Here is a 26,395-nt window from a genome sequence, read left to right as displayed (position 1 = left end):
GTGAGCAAGAACCCGTAGGTCACTCTGACAGAGCTCCAGAGATCCCCTATGGAGATGGGAGAACTTTCCAGAAGGATAACCATCTCTGCAGCACTACACCAATCAGCACTTTATGGTAGAGTGGCTCGACGGAAGCCACTCCTCAGTAAAAGGCACATGACAGCCTGCTTGGAGTTTGCATAAAGACTCTCAGACCATGAGAAACAAGATTCTCTGGTCTGATGAAACCAAGATTGAACTATTTTGCATCATGCTGTGGGGATGTTTTTCAGCGGCGGGGACTGGGAGGCTAGTCAGGATCGAGGGTAAGATGAACAGACCAAAGTACAGACAGGTTCTTGATGAAGACCCGCTCCAGAGTGCTCAGGACCTCAGACTGGGCGAAAATTATCCTTCCAACAGGACAACGACCCAAAGCACACAGCCAAGACAACACAAGATTGGCTTCGGGACAAGTCTCGGAATGTCCTTGAGTGGCCCAGCCAGAGCCCGGACTTGAACCCGATCGAATATCTCTGGAGAGACCTGAAAATAGCTGTGCAGTGACACTCCCCATCCAACCTGACAGAGCTTAAGAGGATCTGCACAGAAGAATGGGAGAAACAGGTGTGTCAAGCTTGTAGAGTCATACCCCGGAAGACTCGAGGCTGTAGTTGCTGCCAAAGGTGCCTTAACAAAGTACTTAGTAAAGGGTCTGGATACCTATGTAAATGTGATATTTAAGTACATTTTTTTTATACATTTGCAAAAATGTCTAAAAACCTGTTATTGATTTGTCATTATGGGATATTGTGTGTAGATTGCAGAGGGGATAAACTATATAATCCACTTTAGAATAAGGCTGTAAAGTAACAAAATGTGGAAAACGTCAAGGGGTCTGAATACTTAAATTATGTAAAATTATGTCATTTCTTTTTTAAAGAGGCTCTAGACCTTCAATTACTTTTTCTACCATTTTAAATGTTTGCTTCATGCCAAGTCACAAAAATATAGCTTATGTCTTTATAGGGTAACAAACTCCACATCATAAATAGAATTAAAAACATTGACACATTTTGCTCAAACCAGCAGAAATACATTTAATAAAATGTTCACAATAATGAAAATAGCACAAGATGGTAAACAATATTACAATTAAAGGCTGACGCAAACAGAACATTGATAGCATTTCATTCATTTTTGGTTGTGATGGCAACCGCTTTGTTGAACCAGACATCGGTGTTGAGGAGGAAGAGCATGAAACGAGCCACATCACCCCTTCCTACAGCACTTCCTACAGGCAGGCCATTGGAGTCAGGAACAAAGTAGCCCTCGTGGGTAAGGAACTCTTTACCTGGTGAAAAGAACAAAGTAAATAGAGATCCATTTGTTCCCATCATTTTGATTGGTCCATTTCACTAAGTCTTCTGAGAAAAGTGCAGAGACTTGTGGTAGTAGCAGAACTATGACACTAAATGAACCCTTACACTGGTAGGAATTGGCCTATATGGATAGATAAAAATTGAAATGTTTCTTACAGAAGAAATATGGAAAGCTTATACATAACCATGGTAGCAATCAAAGGGAAAAGTTTGGAGATTATGGGAAAATCATTAACCTAAAATGAGGACAAAACAGCTAATCTGACACAAGACAGATTAGCTGTCTGACATCGAGCTGTCTGACATCGAGTCCAAACATTACGCTTCTGATTTTATGTGCACTTTACATTTACTGTACTTGGTGCCGCATTTGTTGATCAACCAAATGTGAAAATACTCTGGATACATTCAGTAACATAAGAATATTCATGGTGATTTGGGGAAGGTGCAACATAAGACTAAACAATGACAAGGGTTTGAGTGAGAGGTCTAACTGGTGTTTCCAAATGGCCACACACCTCTCTAAAGTGTGCAGAGTTCCTATGTAATTTCAATGTACTTTTATGACTCAAAGAGTCTTCAACTATAAGGTGATATTTTGAACTCCCCTAGCTGTGCTGTTGAGGAACTAGAGCAAGCACACTTGTAATTGTTTTGAACAGAGCTCTGCATCCCCGCCATCACACAATTACTCTTGTTGTTTACGCATTCCAGAAACGGTCCATTATAAATCGCAATCTGAGTCAGGTGGGCATCATTTGGTGCTTATAATAATAATCATGTATTTTGTAAAGTGCTTTTCATTATATCATTATATGGAATAGTCTCAAAGTGCAAAAAATAAAAGATAAAAAACAAATAGTAAAAAAATGTAATAATAATGGACATACAGTGCCTTGCGAAAGTATTCGGCCCCCTTGAACTTTGCGACCTTTTGCCACATTTCAGGCTTCAAACATAAAGATATACAACTGTATTTTTTTGTGAAGAATCAACAACAAGTGGGACACAATCATATTTCAAACTTTTTTAACAAATCAAAAACTGAATTGGGTGTGCAAAATTATACAGCCCCTTTACTTTCAGTGCAGCAAACTCTCTCCAGAAGTTCAGTGAGGATCTCTGAATGATCCAATGTTGACTTAAATGACTAATGATGATAAATACAATCCACCTGTGTGTAATCAAGTCTCCGTATAAATGCACCTGCACGGTGATAGTCTCAGAGGTCCGTTAAAAGCGCAGAGAGCATCATGAAGAACAAGGAACACACCAGGCAGGTCCGAGATACTGTTGTGAAGAAGTTTAAAGCCGGATTTGGATACAAAAAGATTTCATAAGCTTTAAACATCCCAAGGAGCACTGTGCAAGCGATAATATTGAAATGGAAGGAGTATCAGACCACTGCAAATCTACCAAGACCTGGCCGTCCCTCTAAACTTTCAGCTCATACAAGGAGAAGACTGATCAGAGATGCAGCCAAGAGGCCCATGATCACTCTGGATGAACTGCAGAGATCTACAGCTGAGGTGGGAGACTCTGTCCATAGGACAACAATCAGTCGTATATTGCACAAATCTGGCCTTTATGGAAGAGTGGCAAGAAGAAAGCCATTTCTTAAAGAGCCATAAAAAGTGTTGTTTAAAGTTTGCCACAAGCCACCTGGGAGACACACCAAACATGTGGAAGAAGGTGCTCTGGTCAGATGAAACCAAAATTGAACTTTTTGGCAACAATGCAAAACGTTATGTTTGGCGTAAAAGCAACACAGCTCATCACCCTGAACACACCATCCCCACTGTCAAACATGGTGGTGGTGGCAGCATCATGGTTTGGGCCTGCTTTTCTTCAGCAGGGACAGGGAAGATGGTTAAAATTGATGGGAAGATGGATGGAGCCAAATACAGGACCATTCTTGAAGAAAACCTGATGGAGTCTGCAAAAGACCTGAGACTGGGACGGAGATTTGTCTTCCAACAAGACAATGATCCAAAACATAAAGCAAAATCTACAATGGAATGGTTAAAAAATAAACATATCCAGGTGTTAGAATGGCCAAGTCAAAGTCCAGACCTGAATCCAATCGAGAATCTGTGGAAAGAACTGAAAACTGCTGTTCACAAATGCTCTCCATCCAACCTCACTGAAATCGAGCTGTTTTGCAAGGAGGAATGGGAAAATGTCAGTCTCTCGATGTGCAAAACTGATAGAGACATACCCCAAGCGATTTACAGCTGTAATCGCAGCAAAAGGGGGCGCTACAAAGTATTAACTTAAGGGGGCTGAATAATTTTGCACGCTCAATTTTTCAGTTTTTGATTTGTTAAAAAAGTTTGAAATATCCAATAAATGTGGTTCCACTTCATGATTGTGTCCCACTTGTTGTTGATTCTTCCCCCCAAAAATACAGTTTTATATCTTTATGTTTGAAGCCTGAAATGTGGCAAAAGGTTGCAAAGTGCAAAGGGGCCGAATACTTTCGCAAGGCACTGTAACTAGACAGGGCAACTGTCCAAGGAGCACAGCTATCAACAGAAAGCCTTCCTAAAGAGAAAGGACTTTAGTCCTGTTTTAAAGGAGCCCAGAGTCTGGTGCCTTCAGGTGGGCAGGGAGGGCATTCCAGAGGCTGGGGGCAGTCGAGCTGAATGCCCGATCCCCTAAGGAGCACAGCTCAGCTGAGCTATCGCTTGATAGGGGTTATGGAGGGAGATCAGTTTTCGTGAATACACTAGAAAATCAGCAGGAGTGTTTTGAATACAATCCAGAATGAGACAGGGAGCTAGTGTAGAGATGCTAGGATGGGGGTCATGTGATGGTGTTTCTGCACTCTCATCAGGATCCTGGCAGAGCTGTTCAAGATGTATTGGAGCTTAATTTTGCAGGGCTCTGGCAGTGCTCCTCCTGCTCCTCCTTGCACAAAAGCGGAGGTAGCGGTCCTGCTGCTGGGTTGTTGCCCTCCTACGGCCTCCTCCACGTCTCCTGATGTACTGGCCTGTCTCCTGGTAGCGCCTCCAGGCTCTGGACACTACGCTGACAGACACAGCAAACCTTCTTGCCACAGCTCGCATTGATGTGCCATCCTGGATGAGTTGCACTACCTGAGCCACTTGTGTGGGTTGTAGACTTTGTCTCATGCTACCACTAGAGTGAAAGCACCGCCAGCATTCAAAAGCGACCAAAACATCAGCAAGGAAGCATAGGAACTGAGAAGTGGTCTGTGGTCACCACCTGCAGAACCACTCCTTTATTGGGGGTGTCTTGCTAATTGCCTATAATTTCCACCTGTTGTCTATTCCATTTGCACAACAGCATGTGAAATTGATTGTCAATCAGTGTTGCTTCCTAAGTGGACAGTTTGATTTCACAGAAGTGTGATTGACTTGGAGATACATTGTGTTGTTTAAGTGTTCCCTTTATTTTTTTGAGCAGTGTATATATATATATATAGTGCATCTAAACTAGACCCTATTCATCTGTCTTACCTGTGGCAGGTAAATTCTTGAGACCCGGCGGCCTGACAATTGTCCAGTTAACATCCTGTGTCTTCTTCAGAAAGTGCTCCATCTCAAACATATTGCTAAGGACACTTCGGATCATTGGCAGCAGTAGGAAGCGGATGAGGTAAGATGATTGTGTGCCAGAGTTAGCTATGGGGATGAAAATGAGAAGAAGTTAAGGGAATGCTGTTTCACAATGATAAAAACACGCAACTGATTTTGTACATTAAAAAGGCAACATGATCACTAATGAAATACAGTCATGGCATTGTTTATTTAACCCTTATTTTACCAGGTTAGAGAGGCTCTATTCATCCCTTGGTGGATTGAGGCCTAAGTAAGTTACCAGGTAAGTTGACTGAGAACACATTCTCAAGTTGTTCTCAAATGTTCTCAGTCATATTTTACTTTACTTACGGTCAGTGTACCATGAAGTCATGGTGATAATGCGGTTCACTTTGGCCTCTCTCATGGCATTTACTGCGGCCCTCATAGACAAGGTGTATCCAGTGACTCCGGAGAGAAAGGATGCAGGGAACCCCAGGCAGGATATAACTGCATCTTGTCCTTGGAAGTGAGGTTTTAGGCTGGCTTCTGAGAAGATATTGCCCTCAACCACCTGACAGAACAGAGAAAATAGCAGTTTTATGGTATAGGCTCTCTCAGGCCTGGGGTAAGGTTCACACTTCATAAAGCCTCTCTAAAAAAAACATTTCTGCTGCGTACATTACAGAGGAAATGTAAAAAGACATACAGTTGGTGCTCAGACAAGACATTACATTATTTACCTTTAATTTCTCATGTTGCACTGTCAATTTCCCTGGGTTCCTGACAATGGCAGTGACAGAGTGTCCCTGCTGAAGAGCTTGGTTCACCAGATACTGTCCCGTCTGTCCAGTGGCTCCAAGCACGGCTATCTTCATCTTGACACTCGGAAATACACTCTAAAATAAAATAAATATAATTTATGAAATATAATAATTCACAGTCAGAGAGTCAATCAAACCATAGCTCGACGATGATAAGTTACAAAAGCATGAACTCACATTTACAACAGTGCAGGTTTAACAAGCAAGGGTGTGCAGTGGGCGTAGCACGACTTATCACGTGAATAGACTGTGTAGCAACACCCACATTTTTCATAACTGCTTGAAACATAACCAACTTAAAATGTATTAGTTCTTATTCTATTACAACAAATGTCCATTTGCATTTAAGTCATTTAGCAGACGCTCTTATCCAGAGCGACTTAACAGTAGTGAGTGCAGACATTTTCATAGTTTGGTACGTTTAACCCGTAGTAGCCTTTAGGATTTTGATTCATAAAGTGTTAATTGGATGGTTCACTTATGTTTCAGGCACATACTAGAAAGGCCAAAAAAGGACATGACCTGTGTGCATTGAATGGACATTTACAAGAGGTCTATTTACACAGTAGATGGCAGTGTGTACCCCTTCATTATCCCACTAACAAACCAACCCACCCCAATGTCACCACCTCTTTTCATAATGGGCATAACAAACAGCTTTATAGAGAGCCATAACAAAGATGATCATAATGAAATATGATACATTTTCAGTGAGGAAAACCCCAGATTTGTTATCTGAAAAGTGAACTTGGATTTTGATTATGAACTGTTGAAATTCAAAAGGCAATAGTGAGAAAACATTAATTGATTGTTCATTACTTTTATAGACTGCCTCCTGCGTTTGCCTGTAAAGCCCTTCAGTCGACAGAATTAAACCAGGATTCATCTAGGGGGAAATTTGACTGTGTGGCACGAGGTCTGATCACACTGTCTGTGTTGTATCCATCTGAAAATGATTATTTCTGCAACTGTGAAATGTTAACGGTCAGTAAGCTAACGCAAGGAATATAAAAGGCAGTATTATGAAAATCAAACTAAGAAATTAGAAAATGTCAGAAGATGTATTTTATTTTATCTGATAGGCACCACATGCACTGAAAATAACCTACAGACTCTGGCTACACTGCATAGGAATAATCCTATATACAGATGTCATGTTTCATTTCATAACTCATGTTTTGCAGCAAACTTGATTGAATTTCCCATGTCCTATCACTTGGTGATGACCAAATTACACAAAGTTTGTAAACTGTTCGGCTATACCTGCACAATCTACAATACTCCGAATGGTTCATACATAGCAACATGCGATCAAGTAATCCGTTTGCTCCAACAGTAATGTAAAAGCTTATGCATTAAAGGGCATCATACAACCAAGTTGTGTTGTGTAATTATTTTCCCCAACTCAGTTAAGCCAAAACCACGCCCCGTTATTAAGAGGAGCGTTTTACTTCGCTGAGCGCTCCAAGTCCGGAAGTGAATATCACGTAGCGCGAAATTTCAGTCACTCATTAATAACGTTTGCCCCTGTATTTCAAGATTGAAAAATAAAATAACATAATGTCGTGGACAGAGCTAGCCATTAACGTGCCTTGACGTTCAAAGACAGAGCTAATACATATTTGAGAGATACTGAATAATAAGCATATTATTTTACCTGATAATAGACTACTAATGATGATATACCAAATTAAAACACCGCGCTAGTAACGTTAAGTAGCCTAGCTAAACGTATCTGACCTTCAATTGAAGGAATTCAGCAGAGTTCTGAGACATTTTTACAAGTCATTGAAACTCTTAAAATAAATACATGTGGAAATGTTACCAAACATGATAATAATAGGCCTGCATTAGTTGTCAACTAATTGTTAAATTACACTTTCCGTCTTTACCTTGGAAGGCCAATGTCTCTGCGCTGATCGCCTGTGAGTGAGACAACGCTAGCTAGCCAATGGGAGCGTAGTAGAACGCCCCTCTGAACAACAGGGCGTGGTTTTGGCTCAACTGCGTTGGGAAAAAGAAAGACGCTTGCTTGTGACTTAGATGCATTCAAGATCTGCAATGTTTCACATTGTTTCGTTTTTTGATTGAGCACATCACGATATAAATAGTGAATGTGACTTTTTCTAATCACAGTCACAATGATTTATTTCTTATGAAGCATTATTTTGCTTGTAGGCTTAACGAAAAAGGCATTTTTATGAGAAAATTATAATGAAATTATAATTATAATGAAACTGTTTTGCTCTGAGACCGGATGTGCGTTCAGTTCGCTTGAACGTTTGCTACGTCGAAGAACGGTTTGTACTGAACGACAAACGTTATTGTATGTTCTTGAACAGTAAAGTCGCTCTGGATAAGAGCGTCTGCTAAATGACTTAAATGTAATGTAAATGTAACAGACTTCGAACTACGGTTTCTCCGGTTTGGTGGGTGTGGCTTTAAGCAATGAGTGACGTATTTAAAGGGAAGTGGTTATTATAACAGCTTTCACAAACTGGTTGTGCAGTATAGCACCGTTTCCGTTGAATTGAACGTAAAAACGTACCTTGTCAGCTCGGGGATTTGAACTTGCAACCTTTCGGTTACTCGTCCAATGCTCTAACCACTAGGCTACCCTGCCGCCCCAAACGGCTGAGGCTGGAGAATTGTAACCACAGAATTCAAAGACAGAGCTATTGACCAAAGAACTGACCATCCATGAGATCATTAAAAGTTAACCATGTTTTGAAGCTATACAGAGTTTGTTTACAAAGGAGTAAAACAAGTGTATATTTTGGATTATGATGGGGTTACACAGTTGAACTAAATCCATTAACAATGTGTAAGATATACTCTACAATAATTAATTGCTATATATCATTAATTTAAATGTCCGAAAATGTTACAATCGCAGATTGCCCCTTTAACCATGCTCACAGGCGCTACCCCAAAAGAGAAACAGGAAGTTATGGAGAAGTTGCAACGATGTTGCCTGTAAAGTTGCGCCCATTTGAATTGGAACGCACAAGTTCCTAGGCTACTGCCATATCCGCGAAAAGGGCACGATGTTGTCAACATTGCTCCTGCTGGGTCTGGTCGTTTCATGTGAGTCAGACTTCGTTCCAGCTGTGGTCAACGTCAGCTTGGATGATCCCCCAGAAGTGCGATGGGCGCCTCTATTTAAAGTTTTTGATGTCGACTACCTGGTGAAAGCAGGTGCTGAAGTGATTGAGTAAGTGCTTAATACGGCGGAATGCCTATTTATAGAAGTTCTAGTTGCCTCCAAAAGTTGGTTTAATAATATTTGTCTCAAACTAAAATATAGATTTTTGCTTTAATGTCACATGATGGACAGGACTTTTGATTAGGTAGCCTAAACCTGAATTGCAGAAGTTTTACGTCAACTTCAGTATATGGACATTGATCAGACTTAACCATGTATTTTCACTTACCATTTAATATGTCAAATATGACAAAATATGCCATGATATGTTATTTGCATAATATCTGTGCTTGCAGTTTAAATATGTATGAATATCTGCAGGCATACAGTATGTTGACGGACACAATGTGAGTAGCCTAAGCTTGCCCATGGTGTTGATTAATATTAACACCTAAAACTTAATATTTTTTGTTGCAGTGCCACTGTTCCAAAATGGGTGCATCATGCGGTAACTCCGGTTGTGGAGGCCTTGGAGAAGTATGTACCTCCTCCATACGCAGGGGAGATCAGAGGAATGGCCTCATATTTTCGAGGGAGCCTTTCCGATGTCATCCTTCTCAACTTTGCCTATGAAATATCAGCGTATGTATGAACTGATCTGCTTTACATGTAGGCCTACTGATACAAATGCCATTCAACCAGTTGAAACAAGAATGTAGTCACAGCTTCTTGTTGTCAGAAGCACAAAGAAGAAGAATGAAAGTATGTGTTGTAAGAACCCCCCTCCTTCATGACTTAACAGCTCCTATTGCATCTGTAGGTTTTGCACTAGTATTGTAGCTCAGGACACAAGTGGACGTTTGTATCATGGCAGGAACCTTGACTACCCACATGATATACTCCGGAATCTCACCATCAATGTTCTCTTTCTCAAAAATGGAACGGTATGTTACACACAGCTCAACCTTTCCATCTGCAGTTTCACTTCTGCAAGGCCAAGGTGTCAATCAGCCGATAATGCCAGAGAACTTAGTTTGGGCACTGTGAAGTAAATCTGGAGTGTGATGTTAGGCTGGAAAAGGGTCAAGTAAAATCCCCTCCTAATTACTCAACTTTTCCAGGTGGCTTATCGTGGTACGTCTTTTGCTGGCTATGTCGGGCTGTGGACCGGACAGAGTCCAAATAAATTCACAGTCTCTGGTGACCAGCGTGGTAAGGATTCACTTTATCTAATTGTCCAGAACACATCCATAAAGGTGTGAGTCAGTCATTTAAGGCAGTGTGTTATCGTCAGGTGAAGACCACTGGTGGAATTGGTGGAAGAACTGGGTCTCTGCTTTCCTGCTGAAAAGATCTCCAGTCAGCTGGCTGGTGAGAGAGGTAAGTAAGGAAGTTTAACCATCAACATCCACAAAAATCAACACTTTGCTAACCACAAATGACTATTATGGCTTGTCTATTAACCTACTATTGTGGCTTGTCCTTTCTTGTTTTTCTTCAGACGTTGGAGGAAGCAGCAGACTTTCAGGATGCTGTGATGCGGCTGTCCAAAATCCCAATCATCACAAGTGTGTACTACATCGTTGCCGGAGTAAAGCCTGGGGAAGGAGTGGTGGTTACCAGGGACAGGAAGGGCCCAGCTGATATCTGGCCTCTGGAACCCTTAAATGGAGGGTAGGAAATGAGGGGTCTCTTCCATAACACAAATTGTATTAGTTTGTTTTAAGAGCTGCTGAGATTTATAAAGCTGAGTTATGCTAACTGTTATCATTGAGTCTGACCCATATTTCCAACCTCCCATTTTTATCTTAAGTCAATCAATCAAATGTATTTATAAAGCCCTTTTTTACATCAGCCGATGTCACAAAGTGCTATACAGAAATCCAGCATAAAACCCCAAACAGCAAGCAATGCAGATGTAGAAGCGCGGTAGCTAGGAAAAACTACCTAGAAAGGCAGGAACCTAGAGAGGAACCAGGCTCTGAGGGGTGGCCAGTCCTCTTCTGGCTGTGCCGGGTGGAGATTATAACAGTACATGGCCAAGATGTTGAAACGTTCATAGATGACCAGCAGGGTCTAATAATAATAATAATAATAATAATAATAATAATCACAGTGGTTGTAGAGGGTGCAACAGGTCAGCACCTCAGGAGTAAATGTCAGTTGGCTTTTCATACCCGATCATTCAGAGTTAGAGACAGCAGGTCCAGGACAAGGTAGCACATCCGGTGAACAGGTCAGGGTTCCATAGCTGCAGGCAGACCATTTGAAACTGGAGCAGCAACACAACCGGGTGGACTGGGGACAGCAAGGAGTCATCAGGACAGGTAGTCCTGAGGCATGGTCCTAGGGCTCAGGTCCTCCGAGAGCAAGAGAATTAGACGGAGCATACTTAAATTCACACAGGACACCGGATAAGACAGGATAAATACTTCAGATATACAGACTGACCCTAGCCCCCTGACACTAACTATTGCAGCATAAATACTGGAGACTGAGACAGGAGGGGTCAGGAGACACTGTGGCCCCACCCGACAATACCCCCGGACAGGGCCAACCAGGCAGGATATAACCCCACCCACTTTGCCAAAGCACAGCTCCCACACCACTAGAGGGATATCTTCAAACCACCAACTTACTACCCTGAGACAAGGCCGAGTATAGCCCACGAAGATCTCCCCACGGCGCCAACCTGGACAGGAAGATCACGTCAGTGACTCATCCCACTCAAGTGACGCACCCCTCCTGGGGACAGCATGGAAGCGCACCAGTAAGCCAGTGGCTCAGCCCCTGTAATAGGGTTAGAGGCAGAGAATCCCAGTGGAGAGAGGGGAACGGGCCAGGCAGACAGCAAGAGCGATTCGTCGCTCCAGTGTCTTTCCGTTCACCTTCACACCCCTGGGCCAGACTACACTCAGTCATAGTACCTACTGAAGAGATGAGTCTTCAATAAAGACTTAAAGGTCGAGACCGAGTCTGCATCTCTCACATGGATAGGCTGACCATTCCATAAAAATTGAGTTCTATAGGCGAAAGCCCTGCCTCCAGCTGTTTGCTTAGAAATTCTAGGGACAAGGAAGCCTGCATCTTGTGACCGCAGTGTACGTATAGGTATGTACGGCAGGACCAAATCGGAAAGATGGGTAGGAGCAAGCCCATGTAATGCTTTGAAGGTTCAGATTAAAACCTTGAAATCAGCCCAAGCCTTAACAGGAAGCCAGTGTATAGAGGCTAGCACTGGAGTAATATGATCAAATTTTGGGGTTCTAGTCAAGATTCTAGTAGCCGTGTTTAGCACTAACTGAACTTGATTTAGTGCTTTATCCAGGTAGCCGGAAAGTAGAGCTTTGCAGTAGTCTAATCTAGAGGTGACAAAAGCGTGGATACATTTTTCTGCATAATTTTTGGACAGAAATGTTCTGATTTTTGTAATGTTATGTAGATGGAAAAAAGCTGCCCTTGAAATAGTCTTGATTTGTTCGTCAAAAGAGAGATTAGGGTCCAGAGTAACGCCTAGGTCCTTCACAGTTTAAGTCCGTGTTGCCCAGCAACAGCCCCAAAACATCACAGCTCTAGAGGAGATCTGCATGGAGGAATGGGCCAAAATACCAGCAACAGTGTGTGAAAACCTTGTGAAGACTTACAGAAAACGTTTGACCTCTGTCATTGCCAACAAAGGGTATATAACAAAGTATTGAGATAAACTTTTGTTATTGACCAAATACTTACTTATTTTCCACCATAATTTGCAAATAAATTAATTAAAAATCCTACAATGTGTTTTTCTGGATTTTTTTCTTCTCATTTTGTCTGTCATAGTTGAAGTGTACCTATGATGAAAATTACAGGCCTCTCATCTTTTTAAGTAGGAGAACTTGCACAATTGGTGGCTGACTAAATACTTCTTTGCCCCACTGTATATATATATATTTTTTCTATTAACTTTTATTTTATGCACTTTTAGATCATTTGCTTTTCATTATACAAGAATAAACAAATGTATTATAATACTATCAGCAGATATTGGGCTTTTAAAATAAGATGCCAAAACTTATCGGGGTGTTTACTCTTGAATGTGTAAATGAAGTGTAGTGTCCTTTCCTACTATAGGTGGTTCAGAGTAGAGACCAACTTCGATCACTGGCTGCCGCCTCCTGCAAAGGATCATCGCAGGTAAGCTTACTGCTCACTTTACATGACTCCATGATTATATTTTCATTGATTTCATGTGAATGGATGGCTTATGTATCTTTCTTCCAGAGATGCAGCCAACAAAGCATTAAATGCAACTGGTCAAGATAATATCAATATGGATACAATGTATAAGGCAAGTAGATGGCTGTATGTTATTGCTGAATATTTGTTTAGATAGTATTACATTTGACAATGTTATATTGTATCATTGACTACTTTTTGACTACAAGTTATCCTAATAGCAAATTCAGAAATACAGTGCATTCGGAAAGTATTCAGACCACTTGACTTCCACATGTTGTGGAATAATAATGGAAAGCCAAAACTGTTTTTTTTTATTTTTGCAAATGTATTATATATATATAAAAAAAATGAAATCACGTTTACATAAGTATTCAGACCCTACTCAGTACTTTGTTGAAGCACCTTTGGCAGCGATTACAGCCTTGAGTCTTCTTGGGTATGACACTACAAGCTTGGCACACCTGTATTTGGGGAATTTCTCCCATTCTCTGCAGATCCTCTCAAGCCTTGTCAGGTTGTATGGGGAGCGTCACTGCACAGCTATTTTCAGGTCTCTCCAGAGATGTTAGATTGGGTTCAAGTCCGGGCTCTGGCTGGGCCACTCACGGACATTCAGAGACTGGTTGGCTGTGTGCTTAGGGTCATTGTCCTGTTGGAAGGTGAACCTTGGCCCCAGTCAGGTCCTGAGCGCTCTGGAGCAGGTTTTCATCAAGGATCTCTGATTGGTGGAGTGCTGCAGAGATGTTTGTCCTTCTGGAAGGTTCTCCCATCTCCGCAGAGGAACTCTGGAGCTCTGTCAGAGTGACATTCAGGTTCTTGGTTACTTCCCTGACCAAGGCCCTTCTCCCCTGATTGCTCAGGTTGGCTGGGCGGCCAGCTCTAGGAATTCTTGGTGGTTCCAAACTTCTTCCATTTAAGAATGATGGAGGCCACTGTGTTCTTGGGGACCTTTAATGCTGCAGACATTTTTTGGTACTCTTCCCTAGATCTCTGCCTCGACACAAATCTGTCTCAGAGCTCTACTGACAATTCCTTCGACCTCATAGCTTGTTGTTTTTCCTCTGACGTACTGTCAACTGTGAGACCTTTTTATATAGACAGGTGTATGCCTTTCCAAATCATGTCCATTCAATTGAATTTACCACAGGTGGACTCTTGAGTCTCATAGCAAAGGGTCTGAATAATTATGTAAATAAGGTATTTCAGGTTTTTTTTAAAGAAAAGGCACCTGAATGCACTGTATAACTGTATTTATTTTTAAATAAATTGTTTAAGCATCTTAAATCAGTCATTTTGTCTCCCAGGTCCTGTCAATGAACCCAGTATGTAACAGGTAAGGAAGAAGAAGTTTGTTTATTATGTCCTCATTTCTCTCTGTGCCATTCCCCAGTGTGAATCACAGCAGGAGGGAGGGTTTTTGTGCAACGAACATTGCTTTCACTTCCCTTTGCCTTACCACAGCAATAAAGTTAATAGGCCTCTGTTATGAAACTGTCTGAAAAAATAGCTGTAGTGTTATTGTCACTGAAGATCTGAGTAGAATTGTCCCTGTTTTGAAGCTTTTCATGTCACACTGGTATTTAAGTAGGTTTCCATCTTACCCATACATGCAACTAACTGTGATTTGTATGTTTCATATAACTTTCTGTGGTAGATGGGTGTGTCTTATATTAAAAACATGTTCCTTGTTTCTCAGGATTACTGTTTTCACAACAACAATGAGTGCAGCCAGCCCTGAGAAATACAACACAGAGGTCAGACCAGAGGTAATGAAACTACTGACATGTCTAATCATTGGCTCTCAGTTGTGTCCCAATTAGAGTTGTCATAGTTCATCAGTTAACTTTTTGTAATGTCAGTGTATCGTGATTAATGGCATTGTCGGAAAGCATTGAAAATCCTCTGAATACAACCAAAAGACATGATCTATACAGCTAAAACAATGCGATGTTAAAACAAGTTGATGTTGAGTATGGTTACATGCACACAATAATGTGATTAATGTGGATAGTCAGATTAATATAATAATTCAATTAAAACATTTACATGCTTTGCAAGAAGAAAGATTTCCCTAATTATCCTGTTTGCGTGGACACATCTGAAATCAGGCTACCTGATGGCACACTCTTAAAAGCAGAAAATCGGCAATCAAAATAAACATTCTACCACAGCGACCATGTTATTTCTGAGAAGCATATTTGATTCTGAGTACGGACATATAAAGTTTGTATGTGAAAACTACTTTTAAGGCTCATACATTCAGTTGTTCCCAACTCACTTCACTGAGCTAAAGAGGGAGGCTCGCTTGGCTGGTGCTAGCACATGTGCAGATCAGATACACCGCTGGAATGCAGATTAAGGTGTTTAGATGTCCTAATAATTCGAGAGTTTTAAAAAAATAATCAGCTTATGCCCACTTCGATTCTGACCTTACACCGATTAAGATGAGCAGAGTAAGGTGTTTACATGACTATTGCATAATCAGTTGTATTAGTGTGCATGTAAACATACTCATCAAGGTTAAAGAAAGTGTGCTTTATAAATTAACCTGATTTTGCTAACCATTACACTGGACAAAATCAAGACGTCAATATTCTTGTAATGCTATCTGTATAAAAAACAAATCTTAATTTACAGCTCCAATTTGAGCAAATTCTTCATTTGCGGCCTCCCGGGTGGCGCAGTGGTTAAGGGCGCTGTTTTGCCCTACTAACTAAGCATATGTCCATTCTCAATGCTCTATACTATGGTGTAAGGTTCTGTAAATTAGACCTACTGCATTATGTATGGTCTTGCGCAAACATTTGTTTGACATTCAAAGCATCATTGTGGTTGTTGATTTAACCTTCTGTTTCCTGTGTTTCCAGGGCTGCCATAGCAATGAATAAAGCTGAGTCATGGACCAAAACCATGATTATGTTGTTGTCCGGAAAGGGCAGAGCAGAGATTTTCTGCATTAAAAGTGCCTTTTTTAAATGTTTTATTCCATGAGTTATTTGTCATGTATTTTTTTAGGTGATTAAAATTAATATATTTTTTACCCAAAATGTTATTTGGAAATATGAATTATAATTATGTCCACACACATTGAGTCTAGTATTTTAGAGTGGTGAACATGATTATATTTCAATAAAGCTAATTTAATTTTGATGAATTCATGCAACATAAAATGCCTTATGTGAATTTATACAGATCATCCACTGTCAAAATGAATAATAAAACTAGTAATACAAATCCAATGTTTCTACATTGTTGACCTATCAGAGAGCTACTGTTACTGCCACAAAATTAATACATCAGTAATACAAACCTTTTGAATTTGAGAAATAATACAGAAACAATGTCTCTGGTGCCTGCATGTGAAATATTCATTATTTAGAGAAGAATGTTAAAACAAGTGTTACGTTCCCCAGTGTCTGTGTTGTGGGCTCGTGTATATGTATGTGTGTATTTCAGGAAAATGGCGTCCTGGATTCCCCCAAGCAGCTGATTGGTCGGCCTCATTGCGGATTGGAGCTCTGGTCCCGCCCTCTTGTCAGGAGACACAGCTGTCCGCAATTACCCACTGCTTCTGCAGCTGGATAAAAGCCAGTGTTCCTTTGGTAGGAGAGAGCTTCTTTGTATGTCCTGTTTCGTTATGGGCTGTATAAGTTTTTGTGAAGGATTTTGTAGCCGGTCTTGCTGAGGTATGTGTAGGCCAAAATGACTGTGTTTGTGATTATTGAAATTGTTCACTTTAAAGTTAGTAGTTATTTAATTTGTTCCCAGTGGGGAAGGGGATGGCACATTGGGAGTGCTTAGGCAAGAGGCCAGCGGGCATACATATACCCGTAGTATGTACTCTGTCTATTCACACTAGGTAAGACCTGGGCGGACCACCCCAGTACTTTGGTTAGCGCACCAAGTGGCGTTAAAGTTAGGTGGGTAGGCAGGTAAGGTAGGAGAGAGGACTCTAACTTTCTTTGCTTTGGTTCCGTCCAGCCCCTTTCCCCCACATTACCGTGTTAAGGAAATAAATTCCCAGTAAATGGTCATTTACCTGCAATCCCATACCTCTTTCACTCCACGGGGAGTTGGTTGTAGCAGGGTGTTGCTTTTCCTCCTTCAAGAGGCGTATGTAACAACATGTCAAAGCCAGAAAATATTTTTGTAAGGTACAAAGTATAATATATATTTTAAAATACACCATTTACATCTTTCAGAGCTGATAAGGTACATGAATGATCAAACCTTACACACCAAACGTAACGAAGCTGTTTTGACAACCCCAATGATGCGTTGCATGTCAGCCATAACTATACAATAGGTCTATTCCATGAACAATAATGTGATTATAGTTTGAAAGAAATCCCCAAACTAGATGGGCAACAAGAGACATTCAAAGTAACACCTCAAAACCCAATGTTTTGATCTGCAACATCAGTGATGTGAGCATGACCATACATGATGTAAAACATTGATAATGGACATATGTTTAGTTAGTAGGGTGATGGGGTTCATGGGAACATGACCATGTACAGAATATAAAATGTAGAATCTAAAGTATAAAACAGTTGGAGAATGGACAGGTCTAGTAAGACTGTGATGGGGGTTGGTGTGCAGCTGCAGTCCCAGGTCAAATACACAGAGGAGATGATCAGTGTGTTGAATTCATCCAGGTAGAGCACTGGCACCAGGTGTTGGGATGCAGGTTTGCAGCAGGAAACCTAAAAAAGGGAAGGACACTGCACTTAATTTACACATCCAAGAGTGAACACCCTGGTATCTTATTTTAAAAGACCAATATCTGATGATAATATTCTAATAATAATAAATTAAATTTGTAAAGCCATTTTCAATATACAAGAATAACCAAAAAGTGCATAAAATAAAAGTTAAAATAGAAAAATTGGTTTTAAAAAACAATGCAAATGTATATAACCATACCATAAAAGCAACAATCAAAGTCTAGGATGAAGGGACGACAAGCCGATAAAGAGGATTCTTTAAAAAAAAAAAAACAGTCTAAACAGCCCTTAGATGTCTTGGAGTTCCAAAGGTGTGGTGCATGGCAGGAAGCGGGTCCTGGGTGCATGAAGCAGTTTGGCGTGACTTGACCGTAGGGTGCGTGGAGTATTGTAAGTGGGGAGTAGATCTGACAGGTAGGCAGGCCCAATGTCATTTAGGGCTTTGTAGACAAGGAAGAGAATTTTAAAGTCAATTATTTGAGGGACAGGTAGCCAATGGAGGTCAGCAAGGATGGGGGTTAAGTGGACAGACTGGTGGAACACACAGGCCAACGGTGTGGAGCGCACCTTCCCTCACAGGACTCCCCTCTAGAGTTAATGCATGTGCTCCTTGCACCGCGACCACAACTTAAAATAACGTTTAAGCTACCCTATAAAACATTGAAACTACACAAAGATAGATTGCAGGTGCCACACTGTAAACGTATTACTAAGCAGTAACATACAGGAACTTAAATCCTTCTGTTCACCTGATTTAGAATTCCTCACAATCAAATGTCGACCGCATTATCTACCAAGAGAATTCTCTTCGATTATAATCACAGCCGTATATATTCCCCCCCCCAAGCAGACACATCGATGGCTCTGAACGAACTTTATTTGACTCTTTGCAAACTGGAATCCATACATCCTGAGGCTGCATTCATTGTAGCTGGGGATTTTAACAAGGCTAATCTGAAAACAAGACTCCCTAAATTGTATCAGCATATCGATTGTGCAACCAGGGCTGGAAAAACCATGCTGAGGTCTGTCCAACGCTGGTCCAACCAAGCTGATTCCACACTCCAAGACTGCTTCCATCACGTGGACTGGGATATGTTTCGTATTGCATCAGATAACAACATTGACGAATACGCTGATTCGGTGTGCGAGTTCATTAGTGTGAAACTAAAAGCGCGAACCACTGCTTTTAATCAGGGCAAGGTGACTGGTAACATGACCGAATACAAACAGTGCAGCTATTCCCTCCGCAAGGCTATCAAACAAGCTAAGCGTCAGTATAGAGACAAAGTAGAATCTCAATTCAACGGCTCAGACACAAGAGGTATGTGGCAGGGTCTACAGTCAATCACAGACTACAAGAAGAAAACCAGCCCAGTCACGGACCAGGATGTCTTGCTCCCAGGCAGACTAAATAACTTTTTTTCCCGCTTTGAGGACAATACAGTGCCACTGACACGGCCTGCAACGAAAACATGCGGACTCTCCTTCACTGCAGCAGAGGTGAGTAAAACATTTAAACCTGTTAACCCTCGCAAGGCTGCAGGCCCAGACGGCATCCCCAGCTGCGCCCTCAGAGCATGCGCAGACCAGCTGGCCGGTGTGTTTACGGACATATTCAATCAATCCCTATACCAGTCTGCTGTTCCCACATGCTTCAAGAGGGCCACCATTGTTCCTGTTTCCAAGAAAGCTAAGGTAACTGAGCTAAACGACTACCGCCCCGTAGCACTCACTTCCGTAATCATGAAGTGCTTTGAGAGACTAGTCAAGGACCATATCACCTCCACCCTACCTGACACCCTAGACCCACTCCAATTTGCTTACCGGTCCAATTTGCTTAATAGGTCCTCAAATAACCTCACACTCAACGTCAACAAAACTAAGGAGATGATTGTGGACTTCAGGAAACAGCAGAGGGAACACCCCCCTATCCACATCGATGGAACAGTAGTGGAGAGGGTAGTAAGTTTTAAGTTCCTCGGCATACACATCACAGACAAACTGAATTGGTCCACTCACACAGACAGCATCGTGAAGAAGGCGCAGCAGCGACTCTTCAACCTCAGGAGGCTGAAGAAATTTGGCTTGTCACCAAAAGCACTCACAAACTTCTACAGATGCACAATCGAGAGCATCCTGGCGGGCTGTATCACTACCTGGTACCGCAACTGCTCCGCCCACAACCGTAAAGCTCTCCAGAGGGTAGTGAGGTCTGCACAACGCATCACCGGGGGCAAACTACCTGCCCTCCAGGACACCTACACCACCCAATGTTACAGGAAGGCCATAAAGATCATCAAGGACAACAACCACCCGAGCCATTGCTATCATCCCGAAGGCGAGGTCAGTACAGGTACATCAAAGCTGGGACCGAGAGACTGAGAAACAGCTTCTATCTCAAGACCATCAGACTGTTAAACAGCCACCACTAACATTGAGTGGCTGCTGCCAACACACTGACACTGACTCAACTCCAGCCACTTTAATAATGGGAATTGATGGGAAATGATGTAAAATATATCACTAGCCACTTTAAACAATGCTACCTAATATAATGTTTACATACCCTACATTATTCATCTCATATGCATACGTATATACTGTACTCTATATCATCTACTGCATCCTTATGTAATACATGTATCACTAGCCACTTTAACTATGCCACTTTGTTTACATACTCATCTCATATGTATATACTGTACTCGATGCCATCTACTGTATCTTGCCTATGCTGCTCTGTACCATCACTCATTCATATATCTTTATGTACATATTCTTTATCCCCTTACACTGTGAATAAGACAGTAGTTTTGGAATTGTTAGTTAGATTACTTGTTGGTTATTACTGCATTGTCGGAACTAGAAGCACAAGCATTTCGCTACACTCGCATTAACATCTGCTAACCATGTGTTAAATTTGATTTTTTTAAATTTGATTTAATGAGAAGAGTTGGCATGTGATTTTCAAGTTTTTAGTCAAACACACATTTTGCAAACACAATACACATGTGCTGTTATTCCATCTGACTTCCATGGAAACATTTATTGGTGCTTTGTCTGTACAAGGGATCAAATAGAATGTCTTGTTGATCTCAGTACAAGGTAACAGGTTAAAGGTTAGTTCCTTGATGATCTGATTGGTTCTCAAACTAGTTCACCCAGGAAATGGTAGACTGAAACTGACAGAGCAGATATCTTAACAGCCAAATATGATTTAATGGTAAAATTCAGACACAATGTGACTACCATATGTCTTCTTTTTTTTACCACAACACAGCTGTTGCACTTTCCTTATTTATTTGTTTTCCTACCTCTTTCAACCCCCTGAACAAATCTGCTACTAGACAGATAATACTTGATTACTTAATTGTTTTCCTATAGTCTTTCAGTTCAGATGATCAATCTCTCTAGGAAGCAACCTTGCTAAGAAACATAACTATATTAAAATACTGTAGCTTTTTAAACTGTTATCTGATGGCTACTTACAGTACAGTGACCTTTCCTAATATAGGTGGTTCAGAGTAGAGACCAACTTCGATCACTGGCTGCCGCCTCCTGCAAAAGATCATCGCAGGTAAGCTTACTGCTCACTTTACATGACTCCATGATTATATGTTCATTGATTTCATGTGAATGGATGGCTTGATGACATCCAGAGATGCAGCCAACAAAGCATTAAATGCTACTGGTCAAGATAATATCAATATGGATACAATGTATAAAGCAAGTAGATGCCTGTATGTGTTTGGTGAATATTTGTTTAGATAGTATTACAGTTGACAATGTTATACTGTATCATTGACTATATTTGACTACAAGTTATTCTCATAGAAAATCCAGAAATATAACTGTATTTTTATATATCCGTAATTTTGTCTCCCAGGTCCTGTCTCTATGTACACTCACTGTACCCTACTCACTCACTGGGCCCTACACACTCACTGGGCTCTACACACTCACTGTGCCCGACACACTCACTGTGCCCTACACACTCACTGTGCCCTACACACTCACTGTGCCCTACACACTCACTGTGCCCTACACACTCACTGGGCCCTACATACTCACTGTGCCCTACACACTCACTGTGCCCTACACACTCACTGGGCCCTACACACTCACTGGGCCCTACACACTCGCTGGGCCCGACAAACTCACTCACACACATACTCCATCATCTGCTCACACACACATAATATGCACATACATTTATACTGACTCCACACACACACACACACACACACGCACACCCACTCACATACAAGCTGCTTCTACTCTGTTTATCTTATATCCTGTTGCCTAGTCACCTTACCTCTACACATATCTACCTCCATCAATCCAGTATCGAAATTGTAAATATGGTATTGGAACTGACCCTGTAATAGTATACTTACTTACTTATTGTGTTCTTCATATTTCTTCTTATTTGTCGTGTTTTTTTTGTTGTATTACATTGTTATTGATTATTGCATTGTTGGGTTTTGAGTTTGCAAGGCATTTCACTGTACTTGTGTATGTGACATTGAATCTTGAAGGTATGTAACAGGTAAGGAATAAGAAGTTTGTTTATTATGTCCTCATTTCTCTCTGTGCCATTCCCCAGTGTGAATCACTGTGTGAGCAGCAGGAGGGAGGGTTTTTGTGCAACAAACATTGGTTTCACTTCCCTTTGCCTTACCACAGCAATAAAGTTAATAGGCCTCTGTTATGAAACTGTCTGAAAAAATAGCTGTAGTGTTATTGTCACTGAAGATCTGAGTAGAATTGTCCCTGTTTTGAATCTTTTCATGTTTTCATGTCACACTGGTATTTAAGTAGGTTTCCATCTTACCCATACATGCACTAACTGTGATTTGTATGTTTCATATAACTTTCTGTGAGTAGATGGGTGTGTCTTATATTAAAACATTGTCCATTGTTTCCCCGAAGTACTGTTTACACAACAACAATGAGTGCAGCCAGCCCTGAGAAATACAACACAGAGGTCAGACCAGATGTAATGGAACTACTAACATGTCTAATCACTGACTCTCAGGTGTGTCTCAGTTGTGTCCCAAAACCCAATGTTTTGATCTGCAACATCAGGAATGTGAGCGTGACCATACAAATAGGTCTTATTTACAGAACTCTACACCATGGTATACCATAGTATAGAACAATTAGAGTAGATATACAGTTGAAGATGGAAGTCTATATACATCTTAGCCAAATAGATTTAAACTCAGTTTTTCACAATTCCTGACATTTAATCCTAGTAAAAATCCCCTGTCGTAGGTCAGTTAGGATCACCACTTTATTTTAAAAACGTGAAATATCAGAATAATAGTAGAGAGAATTATTTCTTAAATTTTTTATTTCTTTCATCACATTCCCATTGGGTCAGAAGATTACATACACTCAATTAGTATTTGGTAGCATTGCCTTTAAATTCTTTAACTTGGGTCAAATGTTTCGGGTAGCCTTCCACAAGCTTCCCACAATAAATTTGGTGAATTTTGGCCCATTCTTCCTGACAGAGCTGGTTTAACAGAGTCAGGTTTGTAGGCCTCCTTGCACGCAGACGCTTTTTCAGTTCTGCCCTCAAATTTTCTATGGGATTGAGGTCAGGGCTTTGTGATGGCCACTCCAATACCTTGACTTCATTTTGCCACAACTTTGGAAGTATGCTTGGCGTCATTGTCCATTTGGAAGGCCCATTTTGCAACCAAGCTTTAACTTCCTGACTGATGTCTTGACATGTTGCTTCAATATGTCCACATCATTTCCCTTCCTCATGATGCCATCTATTTTGTGAAGGGCACCAGTCCATCCTGCAGCATAGCACCCCCACAACATGATGCTGCCACCCCCGTGCTTCACGGTTGGGATGTTGTTCTTTGGCTTGCAAGCCTCCCCCTTTTACCTCCAAACATAACGATGGTCATTATGGCCAAACAGTTCTATTTTTGCTTCATCAGACCAGAGGACATTTCTCCAAAAAGTACGATCTTTGTCCCCATGTGCAGTTGCAACGCGTAGTCTGGCTTTTTTTTATGGCGGTTTTGGAGCAGTGTCTTCTTCCTTGCCGAGCGGCCTTTCAGGTTATGTCGATATAGGACTCGTTTTACTGTGGATATAGATACTATTGTACCTGTTTCCTCCAGCATCTTCACAAGGTCATTTGCTGTTGTTTCTGGGATTGATTGAAAGTCAATATATATAAAAAATATTTAAAAAAATAAAAAGAGTTCTTAACAGGGCATGTTTTTTTTTAAACACACAAACCTCATACCTAGCAATCACTTCGATACAGACAGCTGTAATCAACGAGGAAGTCATGGTATGACCCCAAACAACACACGTTGCCCTTTAACAGGTACAGTATGCCATCCTTCTATATAAAGAACAGTCTACTCTAGCCGCATCAAGTCATTAGCCAGCCTAATCCACTCTAGGCTTGTTGCCCTGATTAAGCCATAATGCCAAACAAGCCACACCAGAGAACAAGAGAGCAACAAGAGAGCTGCCATATGGAATAGCAGCACATGATGTCAGTAGTGAAGTATAAGAATTAAGTGGAAAATATTATTGTCCACCTCACTAGTATGTATGATCTCAAACCTTGACTTGATGTGTGTGGATTGAAGAGAAATGCAAAGGTGCAAATGCTCCAAGAATAAATACTGAGACCAACTATTCATGGCCAAAATACTTGGGAACTTGTTGACAGAGTAGCGCTGGTGACCAGGTAAGTTGTTTTTCTTTGAAAAAAGCATTTACATTTTCATATGGCTATGTTAAAGGGGCAATCTGCGATACTACATACTCATTGATTCTTCAAGAATATAACTTTTATAAATGCTTAATGAGCTTAGTTCAACTGTCATACCCCATCAGAACCCAATATATATGCTTGTTTTATCGAAACAGTGGTGGCGTGACCGCTTCGTTATTGTTCAAATCGCAGATTGGCCCTTTAAGATGGTCTCTTACCATTTGAGTGTTTCCTGAATGAAAAACGTGGAAGAGAAGAAATAGAAGAAGCAGAAGCAGAATAAAATGAATAGCTCAAATTATTATGGGAAGTAAGCTGTTTGATAACAGATGTGATTAATTCAACATTAATTCCATAACGTTCCTCTTGTCAGCTCAATCAGAGAGACTGTGATTGTCAGATGTTATGTGATATACTTTTCATTTGTCTGTTTTTCCTTGATCTTATGTATATTAAACCCCCTAGTCCTTTAAAAACAACACTGACTTTCCATTTCAGAGACACAATCAGCTTATGTTACACAGAAATCAATACTCACAATGTCATAGAAACAACAGTATTTCCCATAATGGTTTGTTACATGATAGCCACAGGTATATAATTACATTTCAGAAACTAAAAGTCACAATACATATTATAGGCCTTACCAAACTTGCCAAAGGGTAATGTAAAACTGTTTCAACATCTAATTTCATAGAAGTCATGGAATAAGTATGCCTTTATAGAATTACATACATAGTCTCTACTGTAGGATTGAGGTCAATCAATGAGGCCCGAGGTGAGCCAGAAGATAACAAGATTAAAATGTTGTAACAGGGAACATTATCACCATGCTCTCATTGGTTTCTGTGTAGTGGACATGTTTGTCTGGGTCGGATCTATTTTGGTCTTTCAGTGTTTGGCAGTGTGACATGGCCCAGTTTCTATAAATTGTGATTCTTTATGTGTTTGCCTGACAGGAATAACCATTCCTGACAGGAATAACCATGGGATGTGGCGTCGCAAAGTCGAACAAGTTCCATACAAAAAAGGGGGGAAAAGGTAGGCTTAACCTGACAGTTGGGAGTCTTGTTCACTGGTCTTTATGTTCTACAACAGTGGTATTCAAAGTCGGGGTCGCGGGGATACTGCAGTGGGGTCGCAAAAAGATTAAAAAAAATAAAATACAAGAAATAAGGAGTACAGATTATTGTATGGGACCATATATAAACGTTTTTGAGAACGGTCATTTGAAAAAATAAATGAGATTGAGTTAATGTAATTATTTGTTTAGCTTTGTTTAATTAGAATTGAGTGGGATGGGGTCATGAGAAATTATTGTGGAAAAAATGGGGTCCCTAGAAATTATTTTCAGTGGGGTCTCCACTGAAAAGGTTTGAATACCACTGTTCTACAAGCATGAATCATGTTTACATCTTACTTGTGTCATAGGCTAGCAGGTAGCTTAGTGGTTAAGAGTGTTTGGCCACTAACTGAAAGGTTGCTAGTTCAAATCCCTGAGCTGACTAGGTGAAAAATGTGTTGTTATCCCCTTGGGCAAGACTTAACCCTAACTGTTCCTGTAAGTCAGACTGAATAAGATCAGCTGCTAAAATGACATTGGTGTTGACATATGAAATGTATCATAACCACAATACATCAGGAAGGATAGAAAAAAGCATCCACTGATAATGATTTCCTGTAAATTATTTTAAAATGTTGTATTCTGTTTATCAACTTCAGTAAGATAGATATTCTAACCATACACCCCTCTATTTCTCTTCCATAAATAATGGAAGTTGCAATCGTTGCAGGTAAATGAGTCCAGTGCCATATCTA

General features: G+C 40.8%; 3 protein-coding genes across 7 annotated transcripts in view; 2 read left to right on the top strand and 1 right to left on the bottom strand.

Annotated features, from left to right (window-relative positions):
- Window positions 1-1,053: 1,053 nt before the first annotated feature.
- Window positions 1,054-7,759, bottom strand: LOC118393004 (flavin reductase (NADPH)-like). Its single transcript, XM_035785129.2, has 5 exons — window positions 7,620-7,759; window positions 5,647-5,802; window positions 5,276-5,477; window positions 4,844-5,008; window positions 1,054-1,333 (listed from the first exon to the last, which is right to left on the bottom strand). The coding sequence occupies exons 2-5, from the start codon at window positions 5,779-5,781 to the stop codon at window positions 1,170-1,172; spliced, it is 666 nt and encodes a 221-aa protein (XP_035641022.1). The 5' UTR covers window positions 5,782-5,802; window positions 7,620-7,759; the 3' UTR covers window positions 1,054-1,169.
- Window positions 7,760-7,927: 168 nt separating this feature from the next.
- On the top strand, window positions 7,928-21,606 carry LOC118393003 (N-acylethanolamine-hydrolyzing acid amidase-like). 3 transcript variants are annotated; one of them, XM_035785127.2, is made up of 11 exons: window positions 7,998-8,941; window positions 9,350-9,514; window positions 9,693-9,816; window positions 9,994-10,084; window positions 10,167-10,252; window positions 10,374-10,546; window positions 12,983-13,045; window positions 13,133-13,199; window positions 14,395-14,423; window positions 14,787-14,856; window positions 15,958-16,324. In XM_035785127.2, exons 1-11 carry the CDS (start codon window positions 8,775-8,777, stop codon window positions 15,976-15,978), a joined length of 1,056 nt encoding a protein of 351 aa, XP_035641020.1. In that variant the 5' UTR covers window positions 7,998-8,774; the 3' UTR covers window positions 15,979-16,324. The 3 variants fall into 3 exon arrangements, with proteins under 3 accessions (XP_052317303.1, XP_052317304.1, XP_035641020.1); XM_052461343.1 differs by lacking the exons at window positions 13,133-13,199; window positions 14,395-14,423; window positions 14,787-14,856; window positions 15,958-16,324 and adding an exon at window positions 21,480-21,606 and having other exon boundaries at window positions 7,928-8,941; XM_052461344.1 differs by lacking the exons at window positions 12,983-13,045; window positions 13,133-13,199; window positions 14,395-14,423; window positions 14,787-14,856; window positions 15,958-16,324 and adding an exon at window positions 21,335-21,418 and having other exon boundaries at window positions 7,983-8,941.
- Window positions 21,334-26,395, top strand: part of ppef2a (protein phosphatase with EF-hand domain 2a) — a 27,040-nt gene continuing 21,978 nt past the window's right edge. Inside the window, exons 1-2 of one of the 3 annotated variants that reach the window (XM_035785125.2) lie at window positions 21,345-21,397; window positions 25,537-25,618. In XM_035785125.2, the coding sequence (XP_035641018.1) occupies window positions 25,564-25,618 (55 nt within the window). In that variant the 5' untranslated portion in view covers window positions 21,345-21,397; window positions 25,537-25,563. Of the gene's footprint in view, window positions 21,398-22,037; window positions 24,551-25,536; window positions 25,619-26,395 lie in introns of those variants that run through there. The other 2 variants (XM_052461342.1, XM_035785126.2) reach the window with 2 other exon arrangements.

Source organism: Oncorhynchus keta, chromosome 14 (genome assembly GCF_023373465.1).
Source record: "Oncorhynchus keta strain PuntledgeMale-10-30-2019 chromosome 14, Oket_V2, whole genome shotgun sequence".
Classification (NCBI taxonomy): domain Eukaryota; kingdom Metazoa; phylum Chordata; class Actinopteri; order Salmoniformes; family Salmonidae; genus Oncorhynchus; species Oncorhynchus keta.
Note: the sequence above shows the minus strand (reverse complement) of the source record. Positions and strands in the feature narration are given on the sequence as shown.